A 12487-nucleotide genomic window follows, 5' to 3' on the forward strand; every position below is an offset into this window, starting at 1 on the left:
ATGGAATACACTGGTGGTCATATGTATTACCAAAAACTAAAATCTTAAAAATGACAGAACAAAATGTTACTTATTGCTATTGTTATTATTATAGATTACCATCTTGAAACAGAATTTTATATGAAAAACATAAACAAGGAGACTTAATACCTTGGCCTGCAAGCCACAAGAGTTGCCACTCAATTAAGCATGATGCCCAAATTTTGAGCCACATGCAGGGAGCCAGTCACCCAGATCCAGAATTTCAATGCATTATTTCCATTGATAAATGAGTGTAGAATGTACTGGTGATCATATGTATTACAAAAAAAAAACATCTTAAAAATGACACATAAGAAAATTGTTACTGTTATAGACAACAATCTTGATACGGGATTTCAAATGAAAAATATAGGCAAGGAGTCTTCACACCTTGGCCTACAAACCACACACTCACAAGAGTCACCACTCAAGTAAGCCTGATGCCCAGATGTGGGCCATGTGCAGGGAGCAAGGCACCCAGATCCAACAGGTTAAAATCTGTAGACACCATTTGGGACTTAGTACAACAGACCTTTAACGTATATCCTAAGAATCAATAATACTAACTGGTAGGAGATTCAGGTAATTTCAACACATCAACATCTCTTCAATTATATGATTCTGATAAAGATATAACATCAAAAAGCAAATCACATATCTGGCATTAAGAAATTCTTGTCATATTTGCCACACTTAACTTCATCCCTTCAAATGTTCTCTAGGTCTTAGATATAAATTATCTGGTAAAAGCCTGTATTAAGGTTAAGCTTGCTGTGCTATAACAAATGGGTGCATGCTGGATAGCAAGTTTCTGGTCAACATGGACAGGCTAGGACACATTTTGAATATCATTTAAGTTAAATTAAAATAAAAATGAACTTGAATTACAAATTACCTAAACAGACTATAAATGAATTTAAAAAATGAAATAAAAACAATTAAATGCCCATATCATCAGGTCAATGTCTCAGACAATGTCTAAGACATTGTTTACAATCACACCTTTAAACCCAAAGCTTCTTTAGTTCATCATTTTGTTCCATAACATTTTCTATGGTTTTTAATGCCTCAGTCTTTAAAACTTCCTGTAAATCTTCAACACTCTTCTTTGCATCAATAACCTGGAAAAGAGAAAGTTCAGAAATACTATTATTTCATGCAACTTAATAATATAATGAGGAACATAAAATCCGTATCATTTTTTGTTTTACAAATTTCAGCAAATATTCCTTTTGCCTTATGTTCATTAAACTTTTGAACTTTGAGAAACACTTTTAAATCTTTATTGTCTTTTAATCTAATGTCAGCAGGTAGCAAGACTACAATGCCATCACCACTTTAATAAGAGTTTATCTTTACACATAGATGGCTCTACAAGTGCTTAGCCACCAAGGAGTCAGCTATTAGTCTTACCTATCTCATCTGTTTACCCTTTTCTTTCATTTTTTTTAAAGCTTCATTTTCTATTATATTTTTGTCTTTGATGATATCAATATTTTAATAACAATTTAATAATCATAATTTCAGTAAGAATGATATGTCAATATTAATAGTAATGGAAAGAAAAACACATTTCCTGCCAATTTAAGGAATGGAGGAATCGGCCACTCAGACCAACTGATAAGACTCCTTGCTGGCTGAGCACATGTGGAGCCATCTGTATGTAACAAAACACAAAAATCTAAAGGGAACATTACATAAACCCACTGACATTGGGTTAAACTACATTAAGCATTAGTCAATAGCTTATATCATTACTGAGTAATAAGCAAAACTGTTTATAAAACATCCTATTTTAAAGTATATCTTACCTACTCTAAACATTTGTGAATATAAAGCATATATCTTATATTTTTTACAGTAAGAAATTTACAGAAAAAAATGGGAAGTATATTTTTCATTAACAGACAAATTTGTTTCCAAACTTATTATTTTAATTATGATCTCATAACCAACCTTCCACACATCATCCTTCAGCAACTGGAAGTTTTCATAGACGCGTTTCTGAAACTCTTCCTTTTCATAACGTTCCGCTCCAAATTGCCCTCGCCTTTTTGCTTCCTCTGGCTGCAAGTTAAGAAACAACACCTGATCTGGTCTTGGAAGTCCAGCATCACTCTTCTTACACCACTCCAAACTCATATTCTGAAAAAAAAATAATTAGGAGACAATTACAAGAACTTACAATGCAAAGTACAAGTGCCAAGAATGATGCAAACTCAGTAGCTTGATTCAACTTTAGAGAAAAACATTATAGCATTTAGAGAAATACCAAGGTGGAGCCTTTAAAAAGTGCACACCTGGCAACAGAGTATAAAAAATTTAATCAAATTATCAATTTGTAACATTCCACTGCAAAACATGGGCCTCTCAAAATTCATGATGAGTTTTCTTTGGCAGCACCATTCTTGTCTAACAACCTTATCACACAATCAGTATACTGACTCTGTGACTGCTCCACAATGTTGAAAAATGTCTCTCAATATCATTCCCTACTGCAAGAGCAGCCTTACAAATTTGTTTACACAAGGTCAGTGTTTCAGTATTACATGTACATTGTATTCTTATGTATTCTTCATTTCCATGTTTCATTACCATGCTTCCCAATGACTGTGTGACAACCTGAACCTTAATCTCTTAGAGTTTCAAAATGCTCTCAATAAACTTTAAGTTTACTGGTAACACATCTGTTGTGAGACTAAGCCTTTGGCTAAGTTCAAAAACAGCTACTCTATCTTTATTAGGTAACAATATCTGAATCACATATAATGTATTTGTGGTATATACAAAAATCATCAAATTATGAGTTTCTCAAGCACTCTGCTTGCCAGAAATTTCTCTTGGTTTTATTTTCTACAATACTGCAAGGTCACAATGGAAAATTTTCAAGTACACTGCAGTTACAATAGGTCTAAGTCTGCTATTACCATGTGCACACAGGTCACATTGTGCTTTATGCATTTTGAGTGAAGTGCACAGTGTATCACAACATATTTCAGTGAATAAAATTATATGTAAGCTGCAGTCTACTACATATTATTCAGATTAAATAATATTTACTGTTACAACAATGCTTAATAAACATAAAACCATAAATAAAAACATGAAAAAATACAAAATGTACCAATTGTTACTAAAGCTGCAACTGGTGCCACCGCAATTGCTGCCATTATTAAGAATCATATTTGTATTATCTGTTTTGATTTTTTTCTGCATATGTATTTCTATAAACTCCATATACAATATTTCATTGTTCATGACATAAAATCATAATTATGACATAAACACATTATGCAAAGAATCTCTAGACTACAAAATGTGTATTTAAGAAAGAAGATAAAATCACTACAGCTAAGCACAGCAGGACAGAAGACCATACAGAACAATCACAACACTTACAGCACACACAATCAAACAAACAAACAAGAAGAAGAAGAAGAAGAAGAAGAAGAAGAAGAAGAAGAAGAAGAAGAAGAAGAAGAAGAAGAAGAAGAAGAAGAGGAAAAGAAGAATAAGAAGAATAAGAAGAAGAATAAGAAGAAGAAGAAGAAGAAGAAGAAGAAAAGAAGAAGAAGAAGAAGAAGAAGAAGAAGAAGAAGAGAAGAAGAAGAAAGTAGTAGCCTACCACATGCATGTAGTTGGCCAAGGCACATGACCAAAACTGCCATCAACAGAAATTGCTTCCTAAGAATGCAACCCACCCAAGCCTAAAGATAGTCCAACACCCATCTGACATTTCCCAAAGAAAGCATTAGCTAACGAGTTAAAGTCAACATCCAAATATGCATAAATGTGTGTGTGTGTGTGTGTGTGTGTGTGTGTGTGTGTGTGTGTGTGTGTGTGTGTGTGTGTGTGTGTGTGTGTGTGTGTGTGTGTGTGTGTGTGTGTGTGCCTGTGTGTGTGAGGCTGTTCCTGGGCGTGCGTGCCTGTTCCTGGGCGTGCGTGCCTGTTCCTGGGCGTGCGTGCATGTGCCTGGGCGTGCGTGCCTGTTCCTGGGTGGCGTGTGTGCCTGTTGTGTGTGTGTGTGTGTGTGTGTGTGTGTGTGTGTGTGTGTGTGTGTACGTGTGTGTGTGTGTGTACGTGTGTGTGTGTGTGTACGTGTGTGTGTGTGTACGTGTGTGTTGTGTACGTGTGTGTGTGTGTACGTGTGTGTGTATGTATGTGTATGTATGTGTATGTCTGTGTATGTATGTGTATATATGTGCATGCGTGTCAGTGAGCGTGAATGTGCGTGTGTGTATGTGAGTGTATTTGTGTGCATACATGTGCATATTTATCTGTGCACTTGCAGATGTGTTTGTGGGTATGTGTGTGCATGTGTGCGTGTCTGTATGCCTACATGTCTGCGTGCCTACATGTCTGTGTGCCTATGTGTCCGTGTTCCTGCATGTCTGTGTGCCTGTGTGTCCACGTGCATGTGTGTCTGCGTGCAGGTGTCTGTGTGCGTGTCTGCATGCATGTGCGTGTCTGCATACATGTGCGTGTCTGCATGCATGTGCGTGTCTGCATGCATGTGCATGACTGCATGCATGTTCATGTCTGCATGCATGTGCATGTGTCTGCATGCATGTGCATGTGTCTGTATGCATGTTTTTCCCTTTCCATATGAGTAATGTATTGTTGGAATACTCCCTATCTTCACGTCAATTGTCACATGCTAAACACATGACTTATAGTTATTCTTAAACAACTGTGGGATATGACAAACAGACTCCCTGTTGGGAGCCAAGGGGTAACACCTCTCCTGTAATAGCAGCCACATTCAATCATCATTTTTCAATAAATTTAGGAGTCAATGTATCTTGGTCACCTATTATGAACCCTAAGCTTGCCAAGTATCATACTCTTGTAGGGCCCATCTTCCAGGCTCCTATAGTGTGTATTCATATGTGTGTATGCATAACTTCATATGCATAAGTGCATATGCATGTGTGTATGCATGTATCTACATGTCTATACACGTTTGCATACATGGATGAACACATACTATATTTCACAGTGAGAGAATGCTATACAATGACAGCAGAAGTATAACAATTATAGAAAACAGGATATAGGTTGCAGTTCTTAAACATTTTTTTAGACTTCCAGACATTCAATATGATTTCATTTATCTTACAAGTAAAATTCAGTCTCAGCTTGAATGCAACAAAATAAATGTTGCTACTACAAATGCAAACACAAGTAAAGCTATGCTTCTTTTCTGAACCATTTACTGAAGCTTCCACTTACATAACACTTACCATATTGATTTGAAAAAGTCAAATCAATAGATGCATATTAAAGAGGTGTGAATTTTCTCATCATTAATACAAAAAACATTTTCAAAGCATACCTTCTTTGCAGCAGAAAAGGCAACACCAGAAAAGGCATATCTATCTACAATTATTGATGTTCCACTTTTCAATTCTGATAAAATCTTTGGCAATAATTCCCATCTGGAAAAAGAGAAAAAACAAATGAAGAACTAAATGCTGTCTGTAATTCTTGATCTAACTTTACTGTTATCAGTATTAGCACTCCAGCTTCTCTGTCCCCCACAGCTGCAAAAAATGTCTCTGAATTTTTCAATTTCACTAAAGAAATATTAGTTACTAAAATTTCAATTAAACAATAAATTGTGTATCTTGGTGTATAAATAATAAAAACACAATGATATACCATGAGGTAATTTTGTAATTCCTATTAGTGACAAGGTGTATAGAGGGGGAATGTGGGTGAGGAAAAACTGGGTGTTTGATGAAATTTGATGAAATATACTATATAGTACCAAAATTACTATTTCTTATGTAATACATTGCATTCACAAGATGAAAGCAGGGAGAAAATGTTACTATGTTTGGCTGACTAAGAGGAGAGACAGGGGAAACAGGGTTATGGCAATGATATCATGAGTATGGATGGGGGAAACTTGCTAAATAGTAGCAGACATGTGAAGTAGTGTTCTTTGTTTTATAAAAATTAGATTAAAATAATTCTTGAATATATTCACTACAAAATTTTTAAATTAGGCATAATAAAGTTAATGTGTGAGAGACAATGAAGCTAACACAAAAGGTCACACTATTTTTGTCTCCTGTATTGTTATTATAGCCATGAACAATTAATAAATGCAAGATTTCATGAAAATTACTATTCTTTGAAAAGTATAAAAAATGCACACCTGTTTGCAGAGAAGAGAAGATGTATGGCATGGTCTTCCAAGTCTTTTTCACATGACAAGTAACTACTGATGATACCTCCAATATGTGTTCCTCTCTCTGAAAGAAAATCTATCAGTGAAAACCTAATATACACAAGAGTTGACGTAACTGCATGAAAAATGGTCAATAAGAAGGTCTCTTACCACACAGAATTCAAGCTACAATGAAATAAAGTAATCTTAGCATTAATCAGTTTTAACCTACTATGAAATGAAGTGTTCTAAGCATTAATCAGTTTTAAGGTCGCAGATCATTGTTTTTCATTACTGTTCATTAACTTCCTGAATAACTGATTGTATAGTGTTTGTATGCCAAGACTTTGAATAGCAAATGCAAATGCTCAAATAAAAAAAGCAAGAAAGAAATTGGTAAGCATGATATATGTCATTTTTTCAGCATAACAGTATTTGAATTGAACTGAATTATTAGACAGAAATGTATTCTAAAAGCATTTTTATTTTTTAAAAATAGACCCTACATAAGCAACTAAAACTTGTAAGAAGATATATTTTTACCTGGAAACCTCATGTATATTGCAGGCTTGCCTTCTTTCTTTATTGATTCAACCAGCATTTCTGCTTGCGTGGTTTTTCCCGTTCTATCACACCCTTCTATCACTATCAGAGCTCCTCTCTTCCCATTATTTCCTTCTTGGTTAGCATTTCCAGCCATGTTATAAAAGGTTCTTACACCTGATCTGAAAAAGAAGCATGTCAGTTATAAATCTAAAGACAATATTATTTGTTAGTGAGCTATAAATTTTTCTTATGCAATTAAATTTTGTTTTACTTGCATAAGATACAACTAGGAAAACAAAGAAACCATGGCTTTAGGAAATTATATATCTAATTAATTCATCTATATATAAATTTGACTTTGATGAAATTTATGAAAACACATTCTAAGCTAAAGCAACATTTTTCAAAGTATCATTAGCTCATGACATAATTAGTAAAACTAATTTATTAGATAAAGAAGAAAATATAACATTTACAGGCCAAATAATACAGGACACCAAATTGGCCTAACTGCACAAAGTTAAAGAACACTGATTGACAGATCCATAACTTTAAGATGGGTATTATTCTGGGCATTTATATCTTTATTCGAAAGCCCTTAAACTGAACAGAGTTAACAAAACCCTTGTGAATTCAATAGCAATCCCAAAATCAATTCTGAAAACAAACTTTTATTCTAGGGCACAGACAAAGTGAAAGAAATCCCTCAAGTCACTTGATTTCCACATCAAGAGCTGACACAGCCATATGGTCTGCTCTCTAGCAATAGTCAATAATATTATCTGCAGAAATTCTTTACAGTGTGGATGCACCCACCAGAGTATGTCCATGTCACTACATTTATTTAACAATGTAAGTTGCTGTAACTGGGCATGCCCCAAGGGGAGGGTTGATGGGGGGTTCAGCCCCCAACATCCCCCTGAAAACATTGTCTTCACGTTCTATAAATGGCAAGACAGAGTTGAATCTCAGGCAGACTTGGGCTGTGAGCAGTGCTTTCTGTGGTCTTTTTCCTTTATTTGTGGAATTACCTTTCATGTCTGCAGATTATTTCTTGCACTGATGACTACAACTTTTTGTCCTCTATAGAATATAATTTTCAATTTACCCTACCTTAATGCATAAATACTGTAAATGGTTAATGGTTAATGGTTAAAAGCAAGATAAATGTGCTAGACATCTAAGGTCATGTAGCACTATAGTTAATGTTAGGGAAGGGTGGTTGAGTTAGTGATTAGTTGTCTAAGCTGAGCAAAGGAATTGGTGAGTGAAAGGGTTAGAGTCGGGTGTGGTAAGGAGTTAGATTAGATGGAGGATATGTATGCGTTTGAGGAAAGAGAATAGGTTGTTGAAACAGAAAGTGTGGGATTCTGTAAGGATGTCTGATAGGTTGGGAGGTCGGTGAAGGGAGGATAGGTGGGGGAAAGCAGAGGTAAGTATGGACGAGACATAAAGGGAATGTGGGGAAGAGACAAAATGACAAAATGATAATTGGGGATTGGTAATGGAGGATGTGTAAGAAAGGTCTCTTGAAGGCAAAGGATATGACAAAGGTCAGGTCTGTGGGAGCGGAAACCGCGAATATTCCAATGAAGGATAGTTATACTTTAGTGATAGATTGTAGTACTTTTGGAGATTTTGAAGGGGAAGCAGCTAGAGGGTGGGATAAGGACCGAGAGGTCTGAGAATGGAGAGGTGTGGGAGTTGGTGTTCTACTAGGAGGGGTATTAGGAGACAGAGGGTCTGTGGAAGGGGATACTTGTGACATAAGGGATTCACGTGTGTATCAAGGAGGGAGTGGAAGGGATAGAGGGGATGGTGGGAGGGTTACATAAGGGATTCACGTGTGTATCCAGGAGGGAATGGAAGGGATAGAGGGGATGGTGGGAGGGTTAATGTGGGCGGGGTTGGGATCGGGGGGAATGGGCTGTGTTGGGAGGGGTTAGGAGGATAGGGTGTAGGGGGGATATCGTTAGGAGGAGGATGGATATCAGCAGTTACTTGCAGTGTGAAAGGAGCAGGAGTTGTAAGATTTGGAGGTTGAGTGTCAGTTTTCATTAAGTAATCTTGAATATTTTCAATAGTTTCTTCTGAGGAGTTGGTTGGGGAGTTTTGGGGGATAAAGGATTTCTTGTGAGGGGGGGAAGAGAGGATTGGTGTCTCAAGCGTAGGGGCAAAGGAAGGTGGAGGTGTTTGTGAGTAGGGGAGAGGGGGTGGAACGTTTTCTGTCTGTTACGGGTAGTGCGAGGAGGGAGAGGGGAAGGTGTTGGGGTTGTAGTGATGATTGGAGTATCTGTAGTAGAGATTGGAGTGTCTGGGTTTAGGATGGCAAAAGAGTTTGACTGGGGAAGGTAGGAGGTAGAAGAGGGGGAGTTAGATGTAGGGGGGTGGGTTTAGGAGAATTGGTAGAATGAGCAGTATTACTGGAGTAAGGAGTAAGAGAGAAACCACTTCGACGTGCTTCCTGTCTGGCTTCATGTAGTGTGAGTCCAAGTTTGAATCTGAGAGTTGCTACCTCAGACTCAAATTTGTAGGTGGGACAGCCTCTATAAAATACATTATGGGGACCGCCACAGTTGGCACATGTGCGTGATTGTGCAGAGCAGTTAGATCGGGTATGGCCAGGTTGGGCACATAGTGGGCATCTGGCTGTGGAACGGCAATGTTTGGCTGGGTGTCCTAGATGTCAACAATTTTGGCACTGACGTGGAGGAGGTTGGTATGGACGAACAGGGAGGGATTCTCCTCCTATGTAGACGTTAAAGGGAAGGTCATGTCTACGGAAGGTAATTTTGGCTATGTTAGGTGGGGTTTCTTTCGATGACCTCTGGGGGAATAGAGTGGCATTGTACTGATGTTGCATCATAGTCTGGTGAGACAGGCAAGTAGGTCTTCTCCACAGTCTGACCAATCTTTGTCATAGATTGGGCAATTTGCTGGGGAGATTGAAACTGTTCCCGGGGCAAGTATTGAGGGTTGGATGGGGTTCTGCAAGGAAAGGGGTTACTATAAGGTCAGTTAGTTTTGTTAATGCTATAGCTTGGTTTTCGGATGTTACTGTGACAAGACGGGAGCGGTCGGGTCGGCTACGGAAAGAGACTTTACCTACTTGTTTTTGGAGACATTGTTGGAAGAGAAGGGTGTTGTCAGAGTAGGGAGCTGTGGGAAGGATCACGAAAAATCGGTCCCATTTGGCTGCGCTAAAGAGAGTATTCAAGATTGTTGTAGAGTTAGGGGTAGTAGAAGGGTGGGGGCGTGACGAAGATGGAGTAGTGTTGAGGGGGGTAGTGTTATGGAGAGGTGGGCAATAAGGCTGAAAGGTATTAATAAGGGAGGATGGGGTGGTTGATGTTGGAGGTTGTGAAGTTGAGCATGCTGGAGGAGTGGAAATGTTCCTTAAGGGTTGATTGTTGGCTACTGTACTAGCAGGCATTGATGAGGGGGTAGTTATTGCAGTGTTAAGAGCCGTGGTCAAAGGAGAGCCTGGGGTCAGGGAATCGGGTGGGTTTACATCATTGGGGCTATTTGATAAAGGGGCAAGCCTCATTGCCCCGAATAGTGGGGATATGTTTTCATTACTGGCCATGGTAAGCCTGGGTTATGTTGGGGATAAAAACAGTCCACCCCTCAGGGTCCCCTTGAGGGGTAAGGGCTAGGTAACTAAATCAGGGGAATACCGTGCCCATGGCTCCCTCAGGCCATTCAGGACTGGCACAAAGTCAGCCTTTCATCCTTTCAGCACGGCTCTCACACCTTAGGAGGTGGATAGCAGAAGGGTTTGGTGAAGGGACAGAAACAAAAAGAGGGAAGGAAAAAAAGACCATGCAAAATTAGTTGAGTCGAGGGCTGAGTCCCAAGGTTGGGGAGTTCCCCATCATTGGGTCCCAGTCTCCGCCTCCTAAGCCCCCCCACGACAACAACGGGCAAGGGATTGGGGGGCTAAATACTGTAAAGATTAAGTCTATTTGCAACTTCCAAATTCATTATTTATGATATGCATCACCTGCAAAATATAGGCAACACACATGTATGCATTTCTGCTTGTGCTTATGTGCATGTGTTTGTCTCTTCTTTGCAAAGATATTAGCCTTTATCCTGGAAACCAGTCCTTCTCCAACATCTATATTTGTTAATTACTGAGTTACTTTCATATTATTCGGTTTTCATTTGACTAATTTGTTAAAATTGTGCGAGGACCAACCCAATGAATAGTCATATGTACAGACATGCATATGCACAGAACTAAAAGCATATCTGTCTATATATCTGACAAATGTACATTTATTTATCTATCTGGTAGATATGCATGTTCTGACTGATAAATATGCATTTATTTCTGTGTATATGCAAGTCCGTACAATGAATATGTATTGCATCAGACCTCGCGTAATTTTAACAAACGGGCCGCATGTCTTTGCTAAAGCCTGGGTTCTCCCAAGCTAGGATAGACTAGTGCACTCCACCCTTGTTCTCCAATACCGGAAGGCCCACCGAATCTCCCTCCAAGGGCTTTGTGCAGTAGATATTCATTTGCTCTCTCTCTCTCTCTTTCTGGAATTGTGGATGTGGCTAATGGGCATGATTGCCAGACACCATCCAACATTATATAAGTATAGTGATACAAATACATGAACTTTTTCAGCTCATTCTTAAAGATGCAGACGTTTCAGAATGATCAGTGAGGGAAATAATCAAGCACAAACAATATAGAACACAATTTTTGCACGAGATAAACAGGAATAAATTGCAGTGCTATTACTGCTGGTTATATCCTAAGTTCAAACTTAGGCGACATTGCCTTAACATACTGAACACTTATATTCCTCTCTGATTTCATGAAGGTCATAAAATAATGTACGTACCTGATGCAGTTTCTTGTAAAGGAAATAACCGCGTTTGCGTGTGACATAAACTTGCCGAAGAGCGAGCCTTCCTCCTGCTGTTCCGCCAGATGTTAAATGCTACGCTCAAGGGAGGATGCGTGTAAAAGTTATCAGGAAAATAGGATGCTCTTGATATTGTATAGTTTTATTATTCTATTTACATACATACATACATATATATATATATATATATATATATATATATATATATATATAATATATATATAACTCTGTCAGTATACTGAATGGGAATTTTGATATTCGAGCAGTGAATCCCATTTTTTTTTACCAATACAGTCCTTGACAATAGAAAGGATTGCTATCCCCCCAAAAATCACACCCTTTGTTTTTGTAAAGTCTGTTATGTTTTAGGACGATGAAATCATTCACAACTAGGAAAAATATGTGTGCCGGGTTAGTTATATATATATATATATATATATATATATATATATATATATATATATATATATATATATATATATATATATATATATATATATCATCAACGCATTTATTTTCTCCTGGTACAATATTGTTGATGCAATCATGAAATTTTAGCAATGTTGATCACTTTTAGCAAATGTTGAACTTCAATTATTGCAATTTTATGAGAGACATTCAGTTCCTATGCGTTGCATCAAAAGGTGCCATTAACTGGATGACATTAATGTTTGATTGTAAGAATATGGAGCACACAGTAATTAATTGCATGAAATCTAAATATCCACTTTAATAACATAGCTATATACTGCTACGCCAGTGGGTCTTTGTCTCTGTGCGAAACATGTGTTTACATGAAGGGACCTGGGCAAACATGACGCAGCTGGCTGTGAGCGGAATAGCGGAGGAACAAGCCGAG

The 12487-nt window shown here is 37.8% G+C and overlaps 1 protein-coding gene across 1 annotated transcript; it reads right to left on the bottom strand.

Annotated features, from left to right (window-relative positions):
• Nucleotides 1-777: 777 nt before the first annotated feature.
• LOC119589947 (thymidylate kinase-like) lies at nucleotides 778-11719 on the bottom strand. Its single transcript, XM_037938624.1, has 6 exons — nucleotides 11605-11719; nucleotides 6740-6921; nucleotides 6185-6281; nucleotides 5357-5459; nucleotides 1978-2166; nucleotides 778-1142 (listed from the first exon to the last, which is right to left on the bottom strand). Exons 1-6 carry the CDS (start codon nucleotides 11649-11651, stop codon nucleotides 1026-1028), a joined length of 735 nt encoding a protein of 244 aa, XP_037794552.1. The 5' UTR covers nucleotides 11652-11719; the 3' UTR covers nucleotides 778-1025.
• Between the last annotated feature and the right edge of the window lie 768 nt (nucleotides 11720-12487).

The sequence above is a fragment of the Penaeus monodon genome, chromosome 26, assembly GCF_015228065.2.
Source record: "Penaeus monodon isolate SGIC_2016 chromosome 26, NSTDA_Pmon_1, whole genome shotgun sequence".
In the NCBI taxonomy this organism is placed as follows: Eukaryota; Metazoa; Arthropoda; class Malacostraca; order Decapoda; family Penaeidae; genus Penaeus; species Penaeus monodon.

What these genes read in the sequence shown, in the direction of transcription:
- LOC119589947 (XM_037938624.1), bottom strand. Translation starts at nt 11,651, where the DNA reads ATGTCACACGCAAACGCGGTTATTTCCTTTACAAGAAACTGCATCAG. An exon ending in CCTTTTCTGCTGCAAAGAAG is followed by an intron (nt 2,167 to 5,356) that starts GTATGCTTTGAA and finishes TTTTTTTTTCAG; the next exon opens with AATATGAGTTTGGAGTGGTG. An exon ending in TGAAGGATGATGTGTGGAAG is followed by an intron (nt 1,143 to 1,977) that starts GTTGGTTATGAG and finishes TCTCTTTTCCAG; the next exon opens with GTTATTGATGCAAAGAAGAG.